Genomic DNA, 27,674 nt, shown 5'->3' with positions numbered 1-27,674 from the left:
CAACAATAACACAAAATGAACACGGCCACAGAGAAACTAACTTCGTGGAAATGTAGTTCTTGGAATTCAATACCAAAGTATCCTGTCCACAGAACTATAAGAGACTATTAGGTAGCTGTAACTACAAGGTTTTTTCATTTGTACCTAACTCTTGAATTGATTACAAAAAAGTAAAAATAGACACATACTCGTATATCTGTAAGGAAAAACCCGATCTAACAATTCCTTCTAAATACGTTTTTTTATAAATAAGGCATTCCCATATTAACGGAAACCCCAAAACGAAATCAGAAAATCAATCAACAGTTCTCGTCCCTCTTCGAGGTACAGTTTCGAGCCTCTCCAATTGATTCTGTTTAATTCTCGATAGATCAAGTTGGATAAAAAACGTAGAAGATGAACGCGAAGAGCATCACAATGAGAGACAACAAGTTGGGAACGATTGTCACGATATAAATCAATTAGCCTTCACCGTTTTTTAAACAAACTATCTACCCACTGTTCAGCGGATTCCAAAGGAATTGTTAAGTTTTCAATTATCTGAAGGCTGGCGCAAAGAAGAATGGAGATGTTCACCTTTGTTGATGCATGTGCTCCTGGTAGATGGTAGAATCGATTCATTATTTCATATAAAGGTGAAAATTTCATCCATGCTCTTTTGACGTCGCCAGTTCTAAATTTAATTACTAAAACGTTTGCTTAAATCTATATCCAACTATATATTATAACTAAAATATCTCTATATTATAGCTAGCGTCCCGAGCATACACTACACTATAATTTTGGGTAAACAATACGTGAGAAATATATAACCATCAACGAGTCTTGTCTTATTTTTACAATTAAAGTGAGTTTCATGGCCCGTGAGGAAGATTATAGAAGGAGCCCTGCAAATTTCTTGATGTGAACTCATTTTTCAAGGTGTAGTATACTTCGTTCTTCATAAAACCTGTTTTCTGATTTATGGTCATTAAGATATTATGTAAAGACAATAGAACACTAACATTTTTAAATGCATTGCCAAAAGATTAAATGTATGGATTTAATATTGTGATAAATACAATATAATGGCAATAGTTCCAATGTTAGGAACAATGTTATGGTTCAAATCCAACTTCTTGCTGTTGTTCAAATTAATCAAAAATTAATAACATATCAATAGCATTTTGAAAGTTGGTTAGTACCTACATATTTATTTAAAAAATGTTAAGGTAAGGTTGAATGGTTTAATCGAACTTCTGTTCTACAGAAATAGGGTAACACAAATCCACATCTTTCCATCAATCCCATGTCAGGTAAAGTGTTCTAGTGGCCGATGAAATCTAGTAAAAAGCGCTTCATCATTCAATGACCAGATGTTGTAATGTAAGTGAAAACATCACCCGTCATCAAATCCTCACCAAAATTCCTGAGACAAGTTCAACAATGGGGACAAAAAACACCCAACATGATGACAATGTCACCCAAAAAGACACTATCATCAAGAAGGTGAATGTATCACAAATAAAAATAGGGAAAAAAATCACCACAAAGACAACAATATCACCAAAAAAGCTCGCAAACACCTTCCAGTAATTTTAAATTAATTATTTTCTATGGTACAAATTAAAAAGCAGGTCAACCATACTAAAACTTACAAAAAGAGGAGGCTTTTAAGTTGTATCATGACTTCCTAGACACTCTGATATTTTATATTCTCCTGTTACGGAGACAAATAAATTTCTGTTTCAGCGCTGTAATTTTTTTTCCTAGTATCTACAACTGTTCAAAATTCAACTTTAATCTGGTTCATTGGTTAAAAAGTTGAAATGAAATCTTTTTCTATACTGGCTATACAGCAATATATAAATTCTTTTCAAATTAAACATTCACGGTTAAAATTCATTCTTGTCTCTTGTGTTTTTCGGTACCAAATAATTTGAAAAAAACTACACCATAACATATTGAACGAGGTACTTTTTGTCAGTATTTTTTAATCCACGGGTAGAGTTAACTATGAACACAGTGTTTTCAATCGCGGAAATTCGATTGAAAAAAAGGCCATTCGATACGAATCCGATTTAAATGTAGTCTAAAATAAGGAAATCAATTATTATGTCTGTGAGGGAATTTGTTACTTGTCTCGAAATAAAAGAAACCTTTTTTATTGTAATTTCAGATACACATTAAAAATCAATTTATCGGCTTGTAATGATGGACGACGCTGACAGATTAGTTTTAAAAATGGATGAAGAGACTTTTTCAACGCTTCTAGGTGAGTTACCTGAAGCAAGGGCAGAGGTTGAAGATATAATTACTTCAGATAAAAACACTCACAGATCTAAAAGAGGTTTTTTTGAAACGGATCTTGAAATTACAATTTTAGGTGCACGAGTATATAATGATGAGATTTTACAAAAGTGCAGTATAATAATTTAGGAATTAGTATCTTTGGAGCGTCAATTGAATTGTGATGTTAACAATGTGGTTGTGCTTCAATTAAAAAAATTATCTCCAATCACCGAAGACAATATTAACGATTCTCCAATGAAAGATGTGAAACAGAAAAGTCAGAAAAAATTGAGTCGCATCTAAGAGTGCCTATATTCATCATCGACTTGTAAAAAAGTCAATAGATGTCGCACATTAAATAAAGTAGGATTATTTTTCAAAGAAACTATCTAGATTGCACTTAGTTCGAATGGAATTTTGCAATTACGCAGAAAGATAGCAGCAAAATAATGATGGTAGCTCTCAGTCGAAGTATGATACAGTTAACAGTGGATATGGTAGAATTAGCTCAGTAGACAGACCACTTCCCCGACAAGGAAGAGGCCCTTGGTTCGATTCCTAGATGCGACTGAACCATTTTATGTCTTTTCTGTTTCGTTTGAGAGTCGTTAATACTGTCTTCAATGATTAAATAATACAATTACTTGAGGTTTTAATCATTAAGTTATTCGACCATATTTAAAAAAAATTTCCGTTGGCAGAAGGATAGGAATATCGGCTTTGCGATACAGGGTCGTGAGTTCAAGTGCCAAAGTCGGTAAAATATGAAAACATTTCTAGAACACAAGTGTTACATATTGAAACGAATGTTATAAAACGCACAATAACATAATATTGTTAAAGATTTGTCGATAAAAATAAAGTAGGATATATTTTTCACAGACAGTATCTAGATTGCACTTAGTTTGAATGGAATTTTTCAAATACGCAGAAAGATAGCAGAAAAAAGATATGATTTTATCGCCTTGTGGGAGATCACTATTGTCAAAACGATTCGTTACTTGATATTACTTTAGCTGTAGTAACTAGATTTAGTTGGGCGCTTTTCCAAGACTTGAATTTCCTCCAATTATTATCACTCACGTTTCTTTTTTGTCTGAAACTATTCCTCAATTGGGAGTACGATAATATAATCCCACTGACTCTAGTCATTGGGACCAGATACTGTGTGAAATTCCCATTCAAAAGAGCCTCAGAAGGTACCTAAGGCAAATTTGTATATTTTTGAATTTCGCACCGAAAAGGATGTAAAATTTAATGTTTCCACTTAACGGAATCACAGAGTGACTCTTCAACGCCAAGTGGAAGTCTGCAGTTAAATTGGGTTAGGCAGTCCGTGAAGTTAACGCTGCGTCAACTCTCTATAATTTGGGTGAAAACCGAAACATGGGAAAATCACGGTGATTTACCGAAGATGCGGTTCCCATGGCTCGGGAAGATGTAAAGAAGAAGTAAAGTAATAATTTTTTTTAAATGTACCAACGAATATTCAACTTTTTTAAATAACCGTCCGTAAAAGTACTTTAGAGCATTATTTCATTATTGTTATTCAAGTGTTTTTTAGAGATCTGGCTATTGCGCGTTTAAAGGCGGAGAAAAGGTAGAAAAAATGAAAGGGCTATTATTTTGCTAAAGATAATTAAAAAAGGTTATTTTATGCTTTCTGTCTTATTTTTAACGTTTTTTTTACAAATTGATATTTTTTCAAAAGTAATATTACATATACACTCTTTTTTAAACGTAAAGTTCAATGCCTTATCGCTCCAGTTTAGTCATATAGTAAAAGTTTTAGATATTTTAACATGCGATCAAAATTTGATACCCGATGTTCATTCCTACTTTCGTTTGTGCAAATATACAAATAAGTACAAAAAAACCCCGTTGGTTCACACACAGGTTGCGTCATTGCAATTATTACAAATAATAGATGTTTAAAAAAAACCATTTAGGACGGGTTGTTTCGGAGAATTTGAACAATTCTTCATTTTGTGGGTAACAATAAACTCATTACTGACTATTATCATAGACAACTCATACTTCGACTTATGACAGGTCTTATACAAGCCTAGTATAAATTGGTTCAACTATTTTTACACTGGTATATATTTATTTTGAATTATGCATTGTCTTACTGCACTTATATTAACAACTGCATCACTTGCAATAGTGTTTTTGTGTGCACATTAATTGTTCTTTAATTTATTGCTATTATTATCCTGTTTATCACTGTACGCTTGTAATTCGATTATCACTGTATTGTAAAAGCCATTATATGGCGTTTGAATAAACGAATAAATAAATAAATACGTTTGAATCACAGACATAGGAATTAATAGACGAGAAGATAATGGCGAGGGGTAAAATCAACTGTTGAAGAACGAAGGGGGTGAAGCTGACTGTGATTCGTCAATAAATCAATCTGACAGTAAATAGGCATCTCGCATTATAATATCACCATTTACTTCTTAAAAATAAAATCTGCTTTTGAATGAATAGACATTTTTACATGGGAGCGCAAATTACTCGCCACGTTATGAACTAATTTGCGAAGTCCAAATTCGGCAAAGTAAATTTCTTCTGTTTGCAGAGTCGTAGTTAGTTTCAGAGTATTTAGTTAAGACACTTTTACAAATGTTTCATAATTTACTTACCCCAGTAAACAACGATGAGCACACTTGAGAATCGCTACATTGTGATGTGATAGTATATGTTTCTAAAACTGATCCATATAATACGGTGTGAATAAGCTTAAAATAGAGTAAAATAATGCTTACTTATGGAATGTAATACGACAATTGGGTTTATTCTCTTTTTCACATCTATTTTTACAAGTTTTCATATCACAAGTCAACATTTTGCCGTGTTATTTCGTAAAATGAACCGATGATGCCTCGACCATAGTTCGCACAAGAATGATGACGTCACGTTTTCAAATTTCACTTGAGGCCATACGCGAGCCCAGCCGGCTCCAATGGAACCGGTATGGGGAGTGGGGATAATACGCTTTTAATCACTTAGGGCAGGTCTACTAATATTCATATGTCTATGGTTTTAATAAACGAATAAATAATTATTTCAAAGTTAATTATCAAGTTCTGTGAATTTTTTTTTCGAGTTCTGTTATTATTTCAGTTCTTTCAAGCAACTAGCCTGTAATGATATAATAATAGGACTTGAATAGGACTTCCACAGAATACGAAAATGGACCTTGAAATTTGATGAATTGTTCAAATTCTCCGAAACAACTCGTCCTTTGTAATTTTATAAATAACAAAATTTACACTTATTTAACGTTCCAGCGAAAAGTGGAATACTAAGAAGTCACCCAAGCGAGAATGACGGAACAAAAAGCACAACCAAAGCGATCAGGTGTGTAATCCAATGCAGAGGATTCATTATTATACTTCTTTTCTTTCTTCTTCTAGGTTCAGTGGCCATAAGTTACATGGAAAACTGAATCCTGGGGTTCAATAATTTCAAAACGGGCGTTGTGGATATTTGATTTAATATAGAACCAGGTAACCACTAAGTAGAGATATTGTACCACTAGTTTAATACGACACAAAATATATTTGGAATCATATCGACGTAAGTGAAGAAGGCGTGTACAAAAATATTTGGCGCGCGGCCCAGCGTACTGGACGGACATACGGTCGAATTTACCTTAGCAGGCCTAGAAGATTGATCTTTCCGAGGGGTTTATTTTAATTAATTCTGATATATGAATTGTTAAAATTACAGACGTTTCTACAAGCATAAATCGCGAAGTGACTAATTCACCATTTGGTGTAACCGCAAATTTTATATTTGAAAAACGTTTTATGAATTTTTAAACCATTTTATGTAAAATGTTTTAACGGAAAGGTAATGTCTTTAAAATCTTAAACATAAATACTTTACATAGGTTTGAGAAAAAGAGATATTGTATTAACGAATTCATCGGAATTATTTAAAATGTGAGCCTTGTGCAAACCCCGATATTAGAGCCTTTTGTCGTTTTAACAAATATTATTAAATAATAAATGTTATTTCACAGTAACATAGATCATGATGAAAGTAATGTGTGAAATAAGAGTTAAAATAGTTTGGTTAACATAGAAATTCTAAACTAAAAAAGTGAGCAAACTTTTAACAATAGAGATTCGAGATAGATTCAAAGAGTTCGAGAGTTTTTGTTGTACCAGATTAACAGATTCCTGCTTCATGGTTAAAATATTTCTTTACTAGTCTTAGTATAAATCTACTTACATAAACTTGTACGATATTCCAACGAGAAAATTAAAAAAAACCACGTATTATATTTCAGGAAACGTTACAGTTCTATGTGCGTCCATTAGTCAAATTAACGCCAGGGAAGTGGTAGATACAAATCCATACAAATTATATTAAACATTGAAAATTTCAGAGAAGTTGCGAGTCGCGGAATCTAAATTAAAGATTTTTTCCATAAAAAAACGTCCGCATAAGATCGATCTATCGTGAATGTGTCTATTCTGGCGGCCTTATGCATAATAGATAACCTGACCTGATGATGAATGTTGCAAGGCTGTCTGAAATGTTGGCTAAACGAGGAGAAAGCTCAACACGGCACAATACCCCAAAATCAATTATGATGGTAAGATAACAAAATGCAGCGCAGATGGATTACGATGGGTAAATGGAGTGGAAAATTATGTGTAGGTACTACCCAAAACCTCATTTAAAAACGGCAAAAAATATCAAAAAAATGATCATAAGAATATCTACTAAAATGATTTACTCCTGAAATAGAATGAAATAAAAGTTGGAACACACATATCAAGCTGGTAAAGAAAAATATAAAAATGCCGTCAACATACCATCAGGATTATTGGTCCCAGTGTTGGGGGCCCCATCCTCGTCGGGGGCGCTCGAGGGGGAATTGACACCGCCCCCGGAGCCGCTACCGCCGCCCCCGCCGGCCCCCGTGCCCACAAGCGACAGTCCCAGGTGCTCCGCCACCTCTGCGTGGTCTGCCTGATGGATGTAGTCGAATATACTGCTGCCTGTCATCTCCACCTAGAATTAAAAACAATTTTTAATTAGTTTTCTGTTTTTCATGCATTCATTTAATAATTTTTCACAAAAACAGTGCATTTAAAATGATCAAAATGCCATAATTATAATAGTTTCTTATGGACTCCTTACACCTAACTTTTTAAAAGCAACTTGTTTAGCTCAATATACATAAGATTACTCTTCTTTGGACCTCTTAAGATTGATAGAAACCAAAACTTCAAACATGTTTCAAAAACTAAAACAAATCAACATTTTTTGATTATATTCTCGCTGCATTTCGCAATCAGAGATCTGTATTATAAACAGAGATGTGCAAAATGGGTACCCAAAACCATTTGAAATGCAAAATGGAAATGGGTCAAAATTTTTCCATTTGAAAATGCCAAATACAAAATGGTTTTTAGAAAAGAATTTCAAATGCAAAATGCAAAATACTTATTTTCAAAATGCATTGAAAATGCAAAATGGTTTCTCAGGTCAAACAATTAAAATAAACAAGTTTTAAACAATTTTGCCATTTAATAATGGACATCAATATAGAACAAATATATTACATGATAGTAAATCCAAAAACACCACGACTACAGATTATGAAACCACAAAAAATTTGCGCAGGACTAATGTTGCCAATGTAAAAACATAGAAACTGCTATCTAACATTTAATATTACAGCTTCATGGCCCCATGTTCAGTATTTGAATGAGTATTTTTTGTAATGGTATCACTCAATTGCCATGGCTCCTACCAGGGAGCAACTTGAAAAATGTAAATTATCTCTCATAGCGAGAGGTTGACGACCGACTGATGAGTGAAAAAAGATGAGTGGAGATAGTAGGAAGAATGTTGCAAAAAAACATTTAAAATGGAAAATGTATTGAGAAAAGCATTTAAAATGCAAAATGGTTTTTAGAAAAGCATTTCAAATGCAAAATGGAAAATACCCATTTTGCATTTTGCATTTCCATTTGAAATGGATTTATTTGAAATAAAGCACATCTCTGATTATAAATAATATAATACGTTTTGTCAGTAACATTATGTTGCAATTATGCCTATAGTTTATACATTTTAACTATAAAACATTGCACAATGCATTTCCGATCGTCATATTAAAGTCGTATTTTTATTAGCACAATATAGCAGTTTCGGGAACGCATGATAATGGATATTTGAACACAGTCCGAAGTGCGTTAGATTCACGCGGGTGGAAGCATCTATATCCGTCTATTGAAAACAGCTTTAAGAATGTCTAAATTGATAGTTTATTCAAAGTAATTGAAAATGTCGTAAAGTGTAAAGTGCGAACGAATAATGGCTTCAAGGAGAAAAATCTACCATTAATATTCCTAACCACATGTTAGTTTTGAAAAAGCAGTAACCGATTGCAAAAAAAAAATTATCACGTAATCATTTTCCTGGAACTTTATTACCAGGATTATTGCTTCTGACTGGTAAAGTTCATTCATACGCTTTCATTATCAACTTTTGGTAACCTGATCAGAGCCTTCATATATAGTAATAACAATTAAAAAAAAATGATTTAAGATTTTCACGGCCAAAAGTATTTTTGTTATTTGTTTTTGGGGTGTTATGCCGTGTTGCGCTAACTCCTTCTTTAGCCAACGTTTCGGACAGCATTGCAGTGTCCATCATCAGGGCAGATGTGTTATTTGAGGTTGTGTAAAAATGTGAGCTTATGTATGAGGTTGTGATACCGTGTTGCCAGCTCCAACCCTCTGAGCTAACATTAACGAATTATTTTTTTTATTTAAAGTGGTTTTCTTCGTTTAGCTCTGGTGTATCCGTCAATTACCGGATACCAAGAACTATTGAGCTTAGCTCCATCGTCTCTATTAATGTTTACGGGATTTTTATGTATTTCAATGGCCTCCGTAATCAGCCGTGCTCTATAAGTTTTAACAAAAAAAAGTAATAACAATTGACCAAGGCGCCTTTTGAATATTAAATGAACTGGATAAAAACTTTAAATATTAGTGCTATTAACCGAGGTTAATTTTAGACTGGTCGAATACGTAAGTTCGGGGATTGTTTTGAGGTCTTGACCGTACGGAATGAGAAATTGAAGAGTAAAACAATTAATGTTAAGATAACGACAATGTATAAGATAAAAGTTGGAAAAATTGCAAACGTCCAATGTACATGATCATATTTTGGTGAAAGGATAAGGCACAAGGGCTTAGCGGATTTCGTCATACCTAAAGTAGATATTAACACTTTTTTTCAAAATCAGCTTAGTGAACCATGAATTGAAAAGGATGAAATAAACGTCGTCTTGAATTTATTTGTTGTCAGCTTATGGAAATCTCCAAGCTCCATAGCTCATAATAAAAATAACATTGTGAGATAAAAACTACTGTTTTAACTGATATTTTTTGTATATTTTGCGACGTTTGAACTTATACGTCAAACAGATTGTGCAATTTCAATTCAGATGCCCATTTAAATAACATGTAAAAAAATGAGTTAGCCACAATCTTATTTCATTTCAATTAAGAATACTTAAAGCAAACACGTTCCCACTGACAACGAAACATATTTTCTATTTTATAGTTAGGTTAAGTTATATAGCTTAGTGCGTTGATGCAACAGCTGCCAAAGTAAAAACGTGTTAAAATAAATTCTGTCAAAAAATGTGAAATCGAGGTAAGACCTTTCTTCCCATGTCCACAATTGACAAAAATCAAGTCGTAAAACAAAGGCTTCTTCAGACAAGACCAAAAAGTAATGCAGAAATAAAAAAAACTTCGACGATAAAACATAAAGGAAATGATAAAAACCTCATTCAGTGGGAAGGTAGTTAGGTGGGTAATATGATGAAGAAATGTTCTCACTGGATGTATGCTTTGAATAATAAAAGGCTGGCCAGATATAAAGGATGAAGCGGTCATAAGCTTCTGTTACGATGAAGAGTTACATGCCTAGAAGGATGATCCCATGTTTCTTGTATTTCAGGACAATAAACAACATATGTAAACAAATAGTTATATCACCTAATTATGACATCTCTCTGAAAAATATGGTACATTTGGGAAAATATGTTATGTCCTTAAATTTTGACAACTTATAAAACTTCCATATCTCGTCATTGAAATATCGTTGTAAGTTGAAATTAGTTGCGTTGAGTTATTAATTAAGGACCGCAAAATAAGTGTTCAAATTTAATAACCCCAGAAGTCACTGTCGAGATGTTCGAGCATCGTAGGGGATGGTCAGTTTCCTTCGAAATGTTTGTGATAAAAGAGAATAGTAGTTTTGTTTGACAGTTATTTCACGTGCACAAAAACAAACCTTTATTTGAATATTGCCTCACTATGTCCTTCAAGTCTTTAAATAAAAAAAAGTATTTCTTTCCTACCTTACCAACCTTTGATTGGACAAGCAACGCTGTCGCATTGCATAACCCATTCATCGGAAAGCGCGCATCGGCAGAATAAAAATCGTCATCGAACGTGCTAATGCAATTATCTTCACGTAAAGGTGTCATTGTTCACTGGCCATAGTCTTATATACCTTCAGATTACTTATGAAATAATACACTATAGGCAAGGCGGTATTAGCCAGGTCACGTATGGTCTTCGTGACCAAACTCTTGCACAAGCAGTATCGGTCACTCGTTGAAAACTACTTGATACTAGAAAACGTTTTTTCAAACCTCACTCCTAGCCCATTCTTTACTGCTTGTAATTCGCAATTAGGTTTTCCGTTATGGATATATTTAAACAACAATGTATATTGTTTAACCTGTTTAATGAACATTGCAAGTGGATGCATCTAGAAAACGTTTTTCATGACAAACAGTAATGCATTCCGTACTCCTTCTAATTTGCAATTCGATCCACCTGTATGGTCGGTATGGACAGCTTCAAACAATAACACATACACTCAGAAACCGTGTTGAACATTTTTAATGAACACTAATACTAGAACACACATTTAGTTTTTTTCTAGCTAATTATTTACTACTTGCAATTTGCAACTAGATTTGACAGTATGCACACCTGAAAAATAATGCGTGCGTCCAGTAAAATTGTTTAGCATGTTCATTGCTACCAGAACACGTTTTTTCTTCACTCCTAATTTTTTATTTACTCCTGGTAATATGCAATTAGATTGAACCGTATTGGCAACAATAGTGCATGCGACCAGCAAATTTGTTTATTCAATGGACACTGTAAATAGATACATCTAGGATCTGATATGATTTATGATTCACGCATGACTTACATTTAAAGTGCGTTGCAGGAGCATAACTTCATTTAAATGATGATACAATGATTGTTTCCATAGACAATAATTGCTAATCACAACATGATCGTAAAATCCTTGCAATCGAAGAAAAATGTGTGACACTAATAAATATCATTACCGGTATAAAAAGACAAGTAAAAATAGACAGATATACAGTGTCAAATATTCATTAATCAATATAATTAATTATTTTACAATATTATAAAACTATTGAAGGCATTGCTAGTCGTGACATTGCGGTACAAACCGTTTGTTAAAACGCGATTAAAATAACACAAAAACACAACCGTAACAGTCCAAAACGAAGTCTAGCAATGTGGTTTCTATTTCTTGCTTCTTCAGTGGGGAATCTAGTAAGGCATATTTTGAACTTATTGGAAACTATTGAAGATACACTGCTGATCATTACAGAATTTTTTAACCAAAAAGACGAATAGAAAAATTCAAATAAAAAATACAATGCAAACATTGCGAATGTGTCTTGTTTTTGACGTGGCTTCTGACTTGCTTCTTCGTTAGCGTCTAGTTTGGCTTATTTTTAACGCGTTAGAAAGCTAACACCGGCGATAAACTTTCACCTCACGTCCTACTCAGAAGTACCGACGGTTTGTGTACGCTGAGGAATTGATTTTTCTGTGTATCCATTTGCATAGGGTACGAAACGGTTGGGAATCAAAGACTCTCCCGACAGGAGAACACAAACATAAGGAATTTACAATACAAACACAATAACAAAATACATAAGGTACAAATATAAGATATAGAATAAAATACACAGAAAATTTTTACAATCAGCATTTTTCAAACACATTATGTAGGAGGAGGTTCTGATAAAATGAAATATTTCGGAATTTTCAAACATGGGTTGATTATAATATCCCCTTAATAATATTTTTATCACTTTATGAAGGGTGTTGAAGACAGATACAAAAATAAAATGTATTATATCAATAAAATGAAGAAAATAAATCACAATCGGTTTCGGAACAACTGTTCCATCCTTAGGGTAAATTATATGCAGTAACTTAATATTGTTAAATTATTAAGAGTGAACTTATATTAGGTGTTAAAGAAGGGGTGGAGGTTTGACTAGAGATTGGTGAAGAGTGAGTAGAGGAGAATCTTACATTTTAATTAGTGAGAGAAACTATTTTTATTTAATTAAGTGATTCTTTTCCATGAATCGTTAATTGAGCGTCATTCTTCATTCTGAAAAGTGACATTCAAAATTAAGTTTGCCCTATCATTTGAAAGGGGATTCAAAAGTAAAATAATGGATAGTAATTCAAATTTAACTTAAACATAGATTTTAAAGTATGAAATATTCTGGTTTTAATATCCTTGAATACGATTGGATGCGATTTTTAAAATGTTTTAAATAGTTATTATACCTACTACTTTCACCCGAACAAGACAACAAAAATGATGTTATTTTTTTTTTGCGGAATATTAGAAATTAAATTAATATTTAGAAGCGTACTTTGATATCTTAGATATTAGTTTAGGAGGTTACTCAGAGATGGCACATATCTGTCGAAAATGCTGAGATTGAGACTTAAATGAGATTGGGGTCCAGAATAATTCCTTCCGTCTGCTAATAATAATCTAAGCCAATTTTGAAATATCAAAAATAAAATTCAAAGTGTTTTCTTGAAGCAGGAACTATTATTTAAAGAGTTTGTTAGACAAGCCCGGAATCACAACAAATACAAATAATAATATCAAGCTAAATTTGGGAACATTATTTTATAGTGACGTCACAAATTAACCGCGATGATATGATTTCTGTCATATTTGATGGAATCACCACCAATAATTGAATAATCCCGTCATACGTATTCACCGTGTGTCAATCACAGGAAAGTTCAGATTGAATTAGATTACCGTCAATGCTCTGTACAATAGGTATTTGAATTATTGCATATTCCCCATCATGCACACAACAAAGTGTCATAATTGAGCCGTCGTGGTTCCCACATACAAGAAATAATTTGAGGATTTGGATGCCGAGAACGTGCGCAATGTACGTGATCCTTGGCGGGCACGGAGAACCTGGGGCACGCGTGCTGTTCCCGGCACACGTTAAAACTAAAATCATGCGTTTTAGGAATACCTAGGAAAACATTAATCGACTCGTATTTACATCTACAGAAACAACATTTACGAGTAAAGACGCTTTCTACAACAAAAAAATTACTTTTTTTTTCAATCATTAAAAATCGATTTTTTTCAATGTCTCAATGATGTGTGCCATTTAAATTAGCACATAAAATTATAATTTAATACAGTACCTAACTGAGGGATTGCAAATAACAAAAGTGCTAATTTATTACGATTTTATTCTAGTTATCTTATGTGATGGAATGTTACGGAAAAACTTACTATTGCTAATTTATTAAGAACCTCTACAACTTATTGGTAATTCCGGTTAAAACGGGATTGCAGGCCTTATGAATGATTAAACAGGTTTCCTGATAAACTTTTAGTAAATTACTAATATATTATCATGATGTCGGAAAACGTGTCAATGAAAATTCTAAAATTCTTTGTACCGTCATGATAAAAATCAAGGCAAATTGATAAAACATTCATAAATTGATGTTTTACTAGTTAACAGATCTTAATTTAAATATCGATTTCTCTCCTTGTGAGATGTCTCGGAAAAAACGAGTCAAGACAGAGTAGAGTGGTGTGCAATCTTTTCTGCCTACCCGTGTGCTGATTTGCATGATGGTTAATTAATTAAATAAACAACACACTACTTAGACACATTTTTTCGTGCTCGCATTATACTTTTTACAAGGTCCAAGTGTTCTGCTTTTAAAAAAAGGTTCACGTCCCCTGTTATGCATCTCAACAGAAATCGCCATCTTGGACGCTTCGAAGCTCCGATTTTATCATCGTCTTCCTGGTGACAACAAACGCCATTGCTTTAATAAAATCCGACTTCCTGCCTTTGTTTAGTTCTTGTCATATAATATTTTATTAAACATTTAATATTCTGAGGTCACCCCGACCATTAGGCAGATATGTCCCCATGGGAATATTTGAACTAAAATAATATGTATTTTTGGAAAAAATTATCTTTTTCTGAAAGAAAAGTTCCTACGTGGTCACAAATGCATCCAAATTCGTTGGTCTCGCCAACGAGAGCTCCACTGTAACCTTTATTTCTGTTACATGTGTTGTTTACGCTATTTGTAATTGGTAATAATAATTTATTTCCGATTTAATCAAAATATTTTGGAAATAGTTCGAATCCAATTTAAAAAGAGGACAGAAAAAGAATTTGAACACTTCCACCGAATGCCAGCTGATTACGTCCCAGTAGGTACTTTATTTAGTTCCTTATTTGAATAAAGCTGCTGCCATTGGCTGGCTTATCTAGCCCCTGTCGCCTGTCAAACGTAACGTGCTGTTGGCATATGCGCAGATCGAATGCACTTTGGTGTGCAGTGCGCATAGAGGCGCCTGCATAATAATTTTGAATTTCATTATCGGGTACAAACAAACGAAGGCTTAGTTTTGAGCAGAAGAACTAGATTAATTTCTGTTGGCATATTAGATAGCTACCTACCTATCTCGTTTAGTTATATTCTGTTAGGCATATTAGGTATATTAGATAGGTGCCCACCTACCTTGTTTAATTATATTTCAAGAATTGAAATATTAGTAAATTTTACACGGTGCGTTAGGTCAGAACAATGAAAAACTTGACTTATTACCATGGCGTTTGTTTGGTTAAAACGGCCTTAAACCAGGCTCGAGGCTGGTTTCACAACACCATCGTTGAACAAGCGTCTAAGAATCTAATTAGTAAGAGGGTAAGTGTTTACGTAACACTTAAATTACGTAGGCCTAAATAAGATTTGTATAAAAATAAGTATTTAAATTAGCACCGTAAAATACGTCTTATCAAATGTTCTTGCCATTAAAGAATCCACGAGTAGTTCTTATTGGATTAATTTTAATGCACACATAATTTTACTTGAAATTAAATCTACTCATTCATCTTCAGGTTTTAAATTAATGTACAGTTAAACCATCTTCTAAATACTAAACTCACTGATTAAACTCAATACGCGTTGATAATAGTTCAACAACAACAGTGGCCCATTGTCATGAAGTAATGTATTCAAATTTATACTAGATGATAATGTTATGTGCTAATGTGATATTACAGTCAATGGTGAACCTATGTGAGAGAACGGGCAACGTATCAATGGTTTTATTACGCAGAGGAACTTGGTTCGAATTCCGTTCGTGGGCGGGAGGGCCCCGCCTATGGGCTGTTTGGCCGCCTACTGTTGTGCCGGTTTGGCCTCTGGTAATTAGGGGGCGGGCTTGTGATACGGACCATGAGATAATGCAGGGTTTGATGTATATTGTAGAATGGTGTAATTGATTAGTAGCATTTCATGCACATGCCGTTTTATTTTAATCAGTTGCTTGGAAATGGAGGTGATAATACACCAAAACCTTCAGGGTTTTCCAATAAGAGGTGTTATTTTGATATTCAATCGTAAAAGATCAATGGTTTCGTTGCTTGTGTGGCACGTAGCACCGTCTTGTTGAAAGTAAACGTTGTCCAGATCAATACTATCCAATTCCGGCCATAAAAAATCATTAATCATCTCTCGATAGCGCAATCCATTCACCGTAACTGTTGCTCCAGCCTCATTTTCAAAAAGTAAGGCCCAATGACTACGTCGGACCATAAACCGCACCAAACAGTCGCACGTTGAAGATAGAAAGGCTTTTCAACAATAACTCTTGGGTTTTCCGAGCCTCAGATGTGACAATTTTGCTTGTTGACGAAGCCACCGACGTGGAATTGGGCCTCATCACTCAAGATGATTTGCATTTGATTCACTCAAGTGAATTTTAATAATTTCAATGCGTTGTTAAAGCATGTATCGTTCTATTTTTATTAATAAGGTAGTTTCTACTTGTCAAATGTCAAAAAATGACAGCTTCAAAAGTAATATATTTTTAAAATTGTCAATGGTATTATAGACAGCCCTGATATATTAAGCCTAATTACCTTCCATATACCCACTAGAACCACTCGATCCAAAATTCTTTTTAATTTCAATAACAATATCAGGACTGAGTCATTTAGAAACTCGCTTATACCTAGATTGCATGCAGTTGGCAATGCTTTCTCAGAAGTAGTAGATGTGTTCAACTGCACGGAATATAGTTATAAGAAGGCTATAATAACATACCTCTGTCGTAATTATCAATGTTATTAGGCATAATACCATTCTATTCATAAGTTATCACAGAACCTAAACTATGCACTTACATCAGATATCAGACAGAAGAGTGTTATCTAATAATTTTATATACTTAATCAAAACTATAATTTTTCCCAAAATTGTTATGAGATGTCTTACTGACAGCCCTGTTTCAATAGAGCTAACTCTTAGTTCTCAGCAAATTCAATATTGAAGGTAACAATAACCTCAATACTAAACTACTGTACGGATTGAAAATAAAAATGCTATTGTACCTATGTATACCAGATGTTATTCTTGTTTAATTTTCAACATAATTTCTCAGTAATTATTCTGTTTAACATAATACTGTTTCGCTCCTGTGAACCACTGTAAACATAAATCATGTATATTGTAAAAGCCTTTTACGGCGTCTAAATAAATAAATAAATAAATAAATAAATATCTACCGAAATAGCGGGCTATTCAAAATAACACCTCTTATTTGAAAACCCTGTAAAATCAAAGACAGAAAAACACGCAAAAGCTTTAATGTTTAGTTTCTATTAATGTACAAAAAGTTTTACGAGTAACTTTATTTGGAACGTTCAAGAGTGGTGGATACTTTCAGTATAACCCAGAAAATACCACAAATCAGGGAAAATCTGAACAGTAAGGTAATTCCTCACTTTCCTCCTCCCCACACCCATTCCTCTCCACTACCTTCAAACTCACAATATACCCCATTCGGGGATGATATAGTCTCACTGCCTCCTGACGGTTGGGAGCAGTTGTGACTTTTGTGCGAAAATATATTTTTTTAACCTATATAAATACAAATATTTGAACGTTGTGTTTTTAAGAGAGATTGGAATAAAGCCATGGAAGTTATCATTGTTAATACATCTATGATAATACTTTATGAAAATTTGATAACCCTTGGTTACCGAAATTGCAAAAAAAAACATTGTCCTTTTTTGCCACAGTCCGTGCCACGAATACACAAATAAATTATTCTTTAAATCTTGTATTTCACAAGGGTGAATCAAACGAACACACCCGCGAAGGTTAGAAATACATTTTTATATATTATTCAAATTGTCCACATTAAGATTCAAGTCGCGAGAGGGCTCTATTTGTAGGTTGGTGTTGGATGGGACCAAGATAATACATACAAACGTACATACGTACAGTAGGCAGTATTCACCTGCCTTTGATATAGTCATCCAATTTGTGGCTTCACCTCAAAGGTCTAGAGAGGGTAAGTACCTAGTATACTGTAGGTGACTAGGTAGGTATTGCTAGACACCTATGGAGGTATTAGTTGAACTGAGTAGTATTATAATGAATGTGTATAATATAGCTTGTTTGCCTTTGAAGCTGGCGAGAGTTGCACAGTTGGGGAGAGTTGCACAGTGGGGAGGGTTGCACAGTTGGGGAGAGTTGCACAGTTGGGGAGAGTTGCATGATTGGGGAGAGTTGCATAGTTGGGCGTAGTTGGGGAGATTTTCATAGTTAAGGAGAGTTGCATAGTTGGGGAGAGTTGCATAGTTGGGGAGAGTTGCATAGTTGGGGAGAGTTGCATAGTTGGGGAGAGTTGCATAGTTGGGGAGAGTTGCATAGTTGGGGAGAGTTGCATAGTTGGGGAGAGCTGCATAGTTGGGGAGATTTGCATAGTTGGGGAGAGTTGCGTAGTTGGGGAGAGTTTCATAGTTAAGGAGAGTTGCATAGTTGGGAAGTGTTGCATAGCCGGAGGGAGTTGCATAGCTGGAAAGAGTTGCATAGTTGGGAAGAATGTTGCATCCAAAACTGCACACCAATTATATAGCTTCAGATGAACTGGAAAATGGACTATAAATAATGGAAAATAATGCATTTTAATAGTTATTTCGTTCAAATTAAAATCGATGGTTCACTTGGCGGCCATTGTTATTAATGCAAAAGTTCTATGGTTACTTTTTTTTTAAATTTCTTTATTTAACTGAAAATATTTATATTCCAGTTCAATAGAATATTTTTTTCTTATTTTTATAAAATGGAGCCAAGAAGAAAACCTCATCTCTGCGTTAGCTTTATGAATGAGAAAACCGATAAAAATCTATCCTCTCATCGGTAATTGAAACTTTTGCAACGCGCAGTGCCGTCCTTGGAATGGTGATGGTCGTTTGGGAAATTGGTTTCGAAGAGGAAAAAGCATAAGAACGACCCCCGACAGACTGATACTGATCATAAAGCGGCACTGGACGGACAATCGGTGCTACAAACACATTTGGTTTAGCTGAGATGCTGAGGATGCAGTGAAATGCACTGCCGTACCGTATTATTCAGTTGCAGTTTTAACCATAACCATGTTAGTACCTACTTGTATTTGCATTAAGATCTTAGATCGATGTGTGTATTTTTAAATTGTGTAAACACTGAAAAAATCTCCCTTCTTGTCAGCACCCAGCATAGAGACGTGATTCAAACCTCAGAACTATTTACACAAGGCGAAATATAAATTGATTCCCAAATGCCACGTCTTTAACATAACCTAATATGGCATAAATATATATTTGGATGTATCGATTTTTTTGCTAACCCTCGTTTGTTTGTGTACATTAATACACTAAAATAAAAATAATGTGTCCCAAAATAATACGTGCATTAAAATAGAGTAAAATTTTTTTGATAGATGTCTTCAGAGCATTGAAAGAAACACTGAATTTTTTCATGCGTAACATGTTAAATAACAGAATTTGATGAGTTTTTTGCAATTTTCATAGCGTAATTTGCGATTTTTTCTATGGGCGGAATCTTTCAACTTAGCTAATGATTAGAGATTATCTTCAAAAATAACATTTTTATGTTAAGTATTTGAAGTATTTTATAATATATCGGTAGAAATTCCGAAAGCGTTCTAAATTTAAGTCTAGAGCTACAAGGTGTTCTAATTAAACATAAAATGTATAGATTCATAATGCAATTTGAAATAAGATTCAAATTACCTATGTATTTTATGAATTTTCCGTAGAAAAGAGTTCGCTTCCCATTTACGACTGCATAATTTAGCCAATATGAAAATCCGGACGCTTTACTAGTAGAATAAATCCAGAAATGAAATTCAATAGCTGAATATGTACTTACTGAACGTTCTCGCCAAACCGATTTTTAAATCCCCTCATAAAATTTGTTCGAAGTTTTAGTTCGTCTTTTTAAATAAAGAACGTCAGCGCTCAGAGCGGCGCGCAAACTCAAATATTTGCGAGAAAATCGGTAGCTGATATTATACGAAAGCATAGAATAAGAAAGAAACTTTTATTCTACATACGAAGGTAACTATTAAATTCAAATTCCGAATTGCCAAAATTAAAAATAAAACTGCCAAGCACCTACTTAAATGTGTGGGTCTTTTTTTGAACACGGTTGCATACAAAAAAATGATATATCCATGCCAAAATTTTCAGCCATAAATCATAGCAATAATAGGATTATTTGTTACGTATGTAATACAATCGGAACGGATTTACAATAGAATTTGGCTGTCATCAAGCTTGATTCAAGAGGAATGCCATTCAATTTGCGGAGATACATTCCATGTAGATGGGTAGCTACTTTCAAGTTTATTTTGTGAATGAATAATTAATGCTAGGTACCTACTAAGAAGAATCTTATTATTTATGAATTGGTATAATAATGAGATACATATAAATAGGTTATTAAAATCAAGTCAATTTTAACGGTGTGAATATCGCGCATGCCAGAAAAAGTTGGCAGAGCTGGCGAAAACATTTCCACACATTTAAATCTCCATAGATAAGATATAAACAAATAATGACCATCTTGGTAAGAACTTATGCAAACCTGGCGACGCGCGACGTTTCCAAACACTAAAAATTCCATAGATAAATATGGAACAAAGACAGCTCGGTAGGTATTAGGAACTTATTATTTCTGACTAGGTGCGCCATTCGCACGTAATTTGCAGAAGTTTGGGAGCGGAACTTATGTCGTTATGCACAAAGTTGACGGCTGACAAGAGCGGTGGAGATTACCGGTTAGGTACCGAGCTACGACGGAGTTGCCATCGCTTTCAATTTTCGACTCGTGCCGCCATTTTGGTGGCGGGAAACTATCTCGGACTTATGCAGCGAATGTTTGAGAAAAATAACAGGTCATTTCACGGACATTTAATAGACAATGGTTTTAATCAACTTTTGAAACAGGGGTTAGTTAAGAAATGAAAAGGATTCATCGGTACCTACTCGTACTTATAAGCGTTTTAGAGAGCTATTATCTACGTAGGTACCTACACAAATTCAATAATTATTATTATAGATAACGAAATTTTTGGTGCTCGTGAATGTATCGTGAAATTGCTTGAAAAAATTTGGGTGGGGGGTACTTAATTTTTTTAAAGAATATTCTGAAGATGCCAAATTCCGATGTGGAGAGGACACCAAAAGTCAAATCTATTTATTTACCCCCTCAGGATAGAATTAGGATCAGACCGCAATTTGAGAAAAAAATAGCAAAACTTAAATTATTCATAAATTATTTTTATATGAAAGACCAAAAGTGAGGTGACAATAAAGTTGATAAATCTAATAAAACGTGTATTTTCGATATCCGTAATTTGAGTTTACTGTTTAGACGATACAACCTAGAGTGAGCCATTTTAAATTTTTTTTGCATAAAATTTTCAAAATTTTGAAAATCATAAGTTTATTTCAGATAAAAAAATTTAAAGCTTATTTTATCACCATTCAAAAACAATTTTTAATTATCAGATATATTAAAAAAAATATTCACTTTATTTAGATATTATTGCAAAGCGACCTTCTGACAACATCTTTAAGAAAGATAATTGTCAATATGCCAGAGGCCTGAGTGACTAACAGAAATAACTGATAACACAATACATTTATGAAATATTTATTTACGACCTAAAACAAGAACTTTCATATATGAAAACTAATAAACTAATCCGTTGTCCTATTTCCGTTAATTAAATGAACTAACAGGATTTCTGGTTGTCGTAAACACACCACAAAAGGATTAATTACTGACTTTTTTGCCAAAAGTGGTCATGAATCTCTTTTGTTATTGAATAACGACGATAAAATATAATAATATAAATGACGTTAGATTGTTGTGCAGTATTATTATTGATTTATAGTCAAGCAATTCACGATCTCAAAAAGCTTGCCTCATACTTTATTGACAACTTCCATTTTGGGCCGTTGGTAATGTTGTAACAGTTCATTCACACGTTATTACGTTCATACACTTGTTACTAAATAAACCATGGGCGTACGTGATTTTCCATGGCCCGGGGGCGGGCAGGTACCTGCCGCTCGCACTCCAGGGGCGTACGTGGGGTGTGGGTTAATCCAGGTGGAGGGGAAGGGGGTGGGACACGTGACCAGCATGTTTCCACGGCCGCCATCTTGCCGGTGTGACGTCACACGGCGGATCATGAGAGATTTTCTTTTATCGTGAAAAATGAAGTTTCTTGACTAAGGAGAGTAGGCAGAAAGCCTTAGAGAGATCGCTTTTCATCTGGAGGCTTTCTGCAGATATATGTATAAAATATTATAATTTGAATGTGTGAGTGAAGTTCTTTATTCAAACATTTATATATTGCCCTTGATGTTGGTTAAAACAAAAAGTTTTCCAAGTATTATTATTATAGTTAGGCATTTGACTTTGAGATGGAAGGTTGCTAGTTCGACTCCTAGAATTTAACAAATCTTTGATAAACCTTTTGAAAACAAGAATGCAGCAGGCGTTGACAACATTGATAAATAACTAACATTGAAAGAAGACGATAAACATATATAGTGAAAGCGTTTTTTCAAGTAGTTTGACCACGAAATTCCACATGAATAACGAACAAATTCGAGTTCGAGAGTTTTCACTCTTTGCACATACATTTGCCTTGATAATATATCACGACGAATTGCAAAACATGAACACGTGTTCTGACATCGTGAAAGTATATTTGCAATTTACTAAAAGTTTACCAGAAAATATATTAATTCATTCGTAAGCCAGAATTACCAATAATTTGAAGAGATTCGTAGTAAATTAGCAATAGTCATTTTTTCTATCTTCTTTGTTACGAATAAGAAGACTAATAATACTATTTGAGAATCTCCTACTACCATCACAGTAAGCGAAAAATGTTACTCATGTCGTGATGGAGGACTCACGACGACTTTTCGTTAGAAACCAATCCCAACGAAAAGCTAAAACTAAGGTTCTGCCACTGAGAGCTACATCATAATCTGTCGTCAAACAACGTCGTTGTTTTTAAGGAAGAACAAGAAGGTTACAGCGGATCTCTCAGTGGTATGCATATACTTTGGACCTACTAAACATGGACGACGAAGTATCAATTATCGCCTTGCGGAGGTCGCTAGCTGACCGGACATAATTCGGCCTCCCTTCCATATTCCCGCCACGTAGTTCCCAGACCAAGCCCGACATCTATCGCACGCTGTGAAAGCTATCAGACTGAAGGAAATTCCCACAAAATAAACGATGGTTATTTATCTCCTCTGCTGTTATGCTGGCCTGGTAGCTATACCCATATTGTATCGGATTTGGAGTATATCTCCTCTGCTGTTGCTGGCCTGGTATTGTATCGGATTTGTAGTTGAATTAGTAAATATTTTTTATAATATCATTAGGATTATAGATGTAGATATACAATTCCAATGTTTCTATCGTTCTCATTGAACAATAATTATTGGAAAACAATAATCAGCTTTTGTCAATTTTTTTTTAGAGAAATCAATATTTCGAAGCTCCATATGTCATGGTGGAAATGACGTAGCGAGTTGAATCTAGTTTCATGTCACTAGAGCTCACCGTTAGATATTTTCTTCTGCATTTAAAATATATATTACGACTTACCTGTGATAATCCGAGGTAAATTGAAACAGTTTCAGATATGTAAAGAAATCTTCCATCGGCCGCTACTGACAACGCGAATCCGTCCAGTGACTGAAACAAGAATAAAATATTGTTATGGTTTATTTAAACAAAACAGCAGTAATAATGATTAGAACAGTTATCTTAATTGCAGTCTTAACACAGCAGTAAAAAGGAAAATTCCCAAAAGTAAAGTATTTATTACGATATAAAAATACACGGATAAAAATGAGTAACTACGGTTTTTATTTATCAAGAAAGTGTTAAAAATGTTACTGCATGACATTTACTAATAAAATATTAGTCACTTAGAATATATCTGAACACGTGTTCTTGTCCGAATAAATATAATAGACAAGATGCGAAAATATATATTATTTTTAAGAACACGTGTTTCCTCATAACATATTAGTACTGATAAAATTTTCCATTTCATTCGTATAGGCCTCCAATCCCGTTTTTAACAGGAAAACGAATAATTTAACCAGATCAATAAATTATCTCCTTGTACATTATTAATCATCATTAGGTACTGATATAGCAAAAATGTGAAACAAAATCGTAAAAACAGCAGTTTTAATGACAGGTATTTATTTTTAAATACGTATATAGATAAATAACAGCAGTCTACATTAATATAAACATGAAAATACGAGAATTTTATAAATAAATATTAATAAAACAATAATGTTCAGCTTATTAATTACGCTATCAAACCAAAGAGACAATCATTTAGTATCGTTATGAGTATATAGACTGTAATATTTCACATTCAAAATTGAGAGTAAATTTGTTAAAGTACTTAGCATAGGAATAACTATTCGCTGACCCGAATTATAAAATGCTGATCTCTTTTGATAATAAATATATCTAATAAATATAATAATGTGTACAGTAATGGAGAATAAAATAGCATCTGTAAATCTTGTAGCATACAGTGTTTTAAAATAGTGTCCTCTGTCTTCAAAGTTGTATCTTCTCAAAGCTTAAGCTCAAATAAAGAACAAAAAGAAGATAAAATAATTTTAGTTCCTACTTTATGGGTTGTGTTATAAAGTAGGTAACGCTGATATCTGTTTCAAATTGAAACTGCATTGTGATTGATTATTTTTTTTGAAATACGCAGGTATACAATTTAAAATCACGGGATCATGTACCTATAACCGAAATTATGTATGTTTAGTAAATATAATAAGAATAAGAAATAGAAAAACTCTTCATTCTGCAACTGTTTTTTTACTGCAATAGAAACCCAACCTACAGTGCAAAAAGCCACAAATTGGTTCGACTACCGCATCGCATTGCAGCTCTGAATAACTATGGTGCTACGTGTGAACATTAGAATGTAACCTTTACGGAACACTGCTTGAAATATCCCAAATGAATTTACTGACAAAAAAAACATTTTCGAAAGCGAGTCTAACCGATAAGCACCCACATGTCGAACGAATTGCGACAAAACCAATTTTTACGGTTTTTTCACCTGCAATTCGGTATGATTCTGATATTACAAAGTGCTCTATTTAAACTAAAACTTGTATTTGAAGTCTACGTGATTACGTTATCAGCGATATTTCTTTTGTAATAAAACATTTAAATGCATTGTATGCGATTATATGATAAATTATGTATTTGCCTTGAACGGGAGAAATCTTTTAGAGAAAATTGATTTGGGTTTTCGCGACCTACGCATGTACGAAAATCTCATTTTACGCAAATTATTTACATTATGATTTCGTTATGCAAGACAGTGAATAGAATTGATAGATATGGTTAAGTTTTGCGCCATATTAAAAAAAAATCTGTAATGTAATGTTTATTGACTTCAATAATAACGTATTAGAAAACAGGGAGACTTAATATGTCAACTTTTTTGAAAGGTAGTTTTTTACTATCAAATATACTACTGCAAACCCTATTAAATATAATCATATACTTCTCATGCCAATAATTTATTGTTTACGAAATATTAATTTTCGTCAGAGAATATTAAATTTAAAATTGTAATGTATTTGTTTGGGTCTGATATTCATAATACAGTGTATTTTGGGTCTGATAATATCATAGTATATATTATATTATAGTCAATTTAAAAACAATAATTTATGCTAAAAAACATTGCAAACAAAAAGGTCACTAACACGATATCGCTGCAAGATGGTTTTGTGGTATTTTCATCATATTTAGTTGCAAAATATGGACTTTAAAAAAAAATTATAAGTACCGATGTATCATTATATTTTTATATTTAAATATTGATAAAGTTGCCTATATAATCATAGTGAAATGATTGAATTGAAAAACGGACACATTCCTAGGCTTAGAGTGGACGGGAAACTGTCACGTCTCAGGATAGATTTTGCAATTCAGACCTAAATCATGAAATAAAAAGTTACCCAGGGTCAATGGTGCAGTCGGAAAAAATGACTATGTGCCGCAGCTACCGAGAAAAAACTCACCATAAAATAGCAACCACATGGATACGAAAAAAAAACTACCTTGTGAATGATATCCATGGTCACATTAGCAGTCACAAGGATAATTAAAAGATTAATAGCTCGTGATGGAAATTATGTTTTGAGCTGAAAATAGTTGGAATGGTGTTACAATTTCAGTAAAAAAGATCTATACAAATTTCAGGAAGCAAGAGCTCACAGTTCAACAATTGTAGCTGATTCTCATAAATAAATTTTTTTCAAGTTTTACTGTTGTCATCAGCGAATTTAGTTGGTAAAGTTACCTTCTCGTAAACATAACAAAAACAATGGAATATTACAAAACATAAATATACGAGTATGTATTCTTGAAACCTCTTGATCTTTTAATTTCAGAATTTTTTTCCTCAATGTCACTGAGATTTTTATATTTTGAAATGTGATTTTATCTTTAATCTCGACCGAAATTTTTCTCCCGATTTTTTTTCAATGTTTAATTTATTTCTAACTTTAAAAATAAAAGTGTGATTTGTTATTTTATATGAAACACGCCATCTGTCTAACATCGTAATAAAAATAGTAATATCTTCCACACTACCGAAAAGAACACCAATATTTTATAGCAAATACAGAAAAATATTAAAGCTCAAAAAAAATGTTCATATAGATCAATTAACGTTGATTCTAAATATATTTTATTATAGGTATAATAAATTAATCGTAATTAAAACCGTTCGAGATATAAACACTCTGTGATTGGTCGGCGGGTTCTGACAGATCTTACACAGTTACCTCAAGGGTCGGTCAAATGCGGAAAAAAATGTGCAAAGTTGCGCTACGTAAGACTCGAACATGGGTTACCACTGTGGCATACAAATCATTTAAAAATTTCATGTTTTTTTGAAATCTTAATAAATATTTAAATTGGCATTTGTTGATTTCATACCGGCCAGAGTGGGATTGACACAATCAAGGTTCGAACGTCGTCACGCGTACCTCGTCAGATTTCGATCCTCTTGAAAATTGTAAACTTTGAAAATATTATTTTAACTGTGAAATCAACAGTAGTAAAAAATACTGGTATTCAAGTTAGAAGGTGAACTTTGAGATTTTTTTTAATTCCTTATTCTCATTAGACATCAAAAGTGTCCTACCTCTGCCAGTTTTAATTCATGTCTGAATGGGTTAACAGTCTCTCTTACAATACATATTATTATGATCGTAAACAAATTTATTTCAAGCCTGAACGGTTTTAGGATAAAAACTCTACCGTCTGTATTTGTAATGATACACATTCAATTTAATGGTTTATGGTTACCTAATGCCGTTTGATAAATTGCAGGAGCTGTCGAAAAAAATCAATTCGTCATTATTATTTGTTATTCGCTATCTTGCATGTGAATGGAAATCATATTTTTATTTGTTTATTTTTGGAATAACTTATTTTTTTCATAATTAACATTAACCTTCACTTGTTGAAAAGTCGATAGATTTCGCACGTTAAACTGAAATAAATTGGATATAG

General features: G+C 33.4%; 1 protein-coding gene across 2 annotated transcripts in view; it reads right to left on the bottom strand.

Annotated features, from left to right (window-relative positions):
• Positions 1-27,674, bottom strand: part of trh (PAS domain-containing protein trachealess) — a 490,370-nt gene that overhangs the window by 20,208 nt on the left and 442,488 nt on the right. For both annotated transcript variants that reach the window (XM_089640096.1, XM_089640097.1), the window contains 2 exons: positions 23,697-23,786; positions 7,110-7,308 (listed from right to left, as the gene is read on the bottom strand). In XM_089640096.1, coding sequence (XP_089496222.1) covers positions 7,110-7,308; positions 23,697-23,786 — 289 coding nt within the window. The remainder of the gene's footprint in view (positions 1-7,109; positions 7,309-23,696; positions 23,787-27,674) is intronic.

Source organism: Hesperophylax consimilis, chromosome 15 (genome assembly GCF_061612785.1).
Source record: "Hesperophylax consimilis isolate HC1 chromosome 15, BYU_Hcon_1.0, whole genome shotgun sequence".
In the NCBI taxonomy this organism is placed as follows: domain Eukaryota; kingdom Metazoa; phylum Arthropoda; class Insecta; order Trichoptera; family Limnephilidae; genus Hesperophylax; species Hesperophylax consimilis.
The sequence above is the reverse complement of the archived record's forward strand: the minus strand, read 5'-3'. Positions and strand labels throughout refer to the sequence as shown.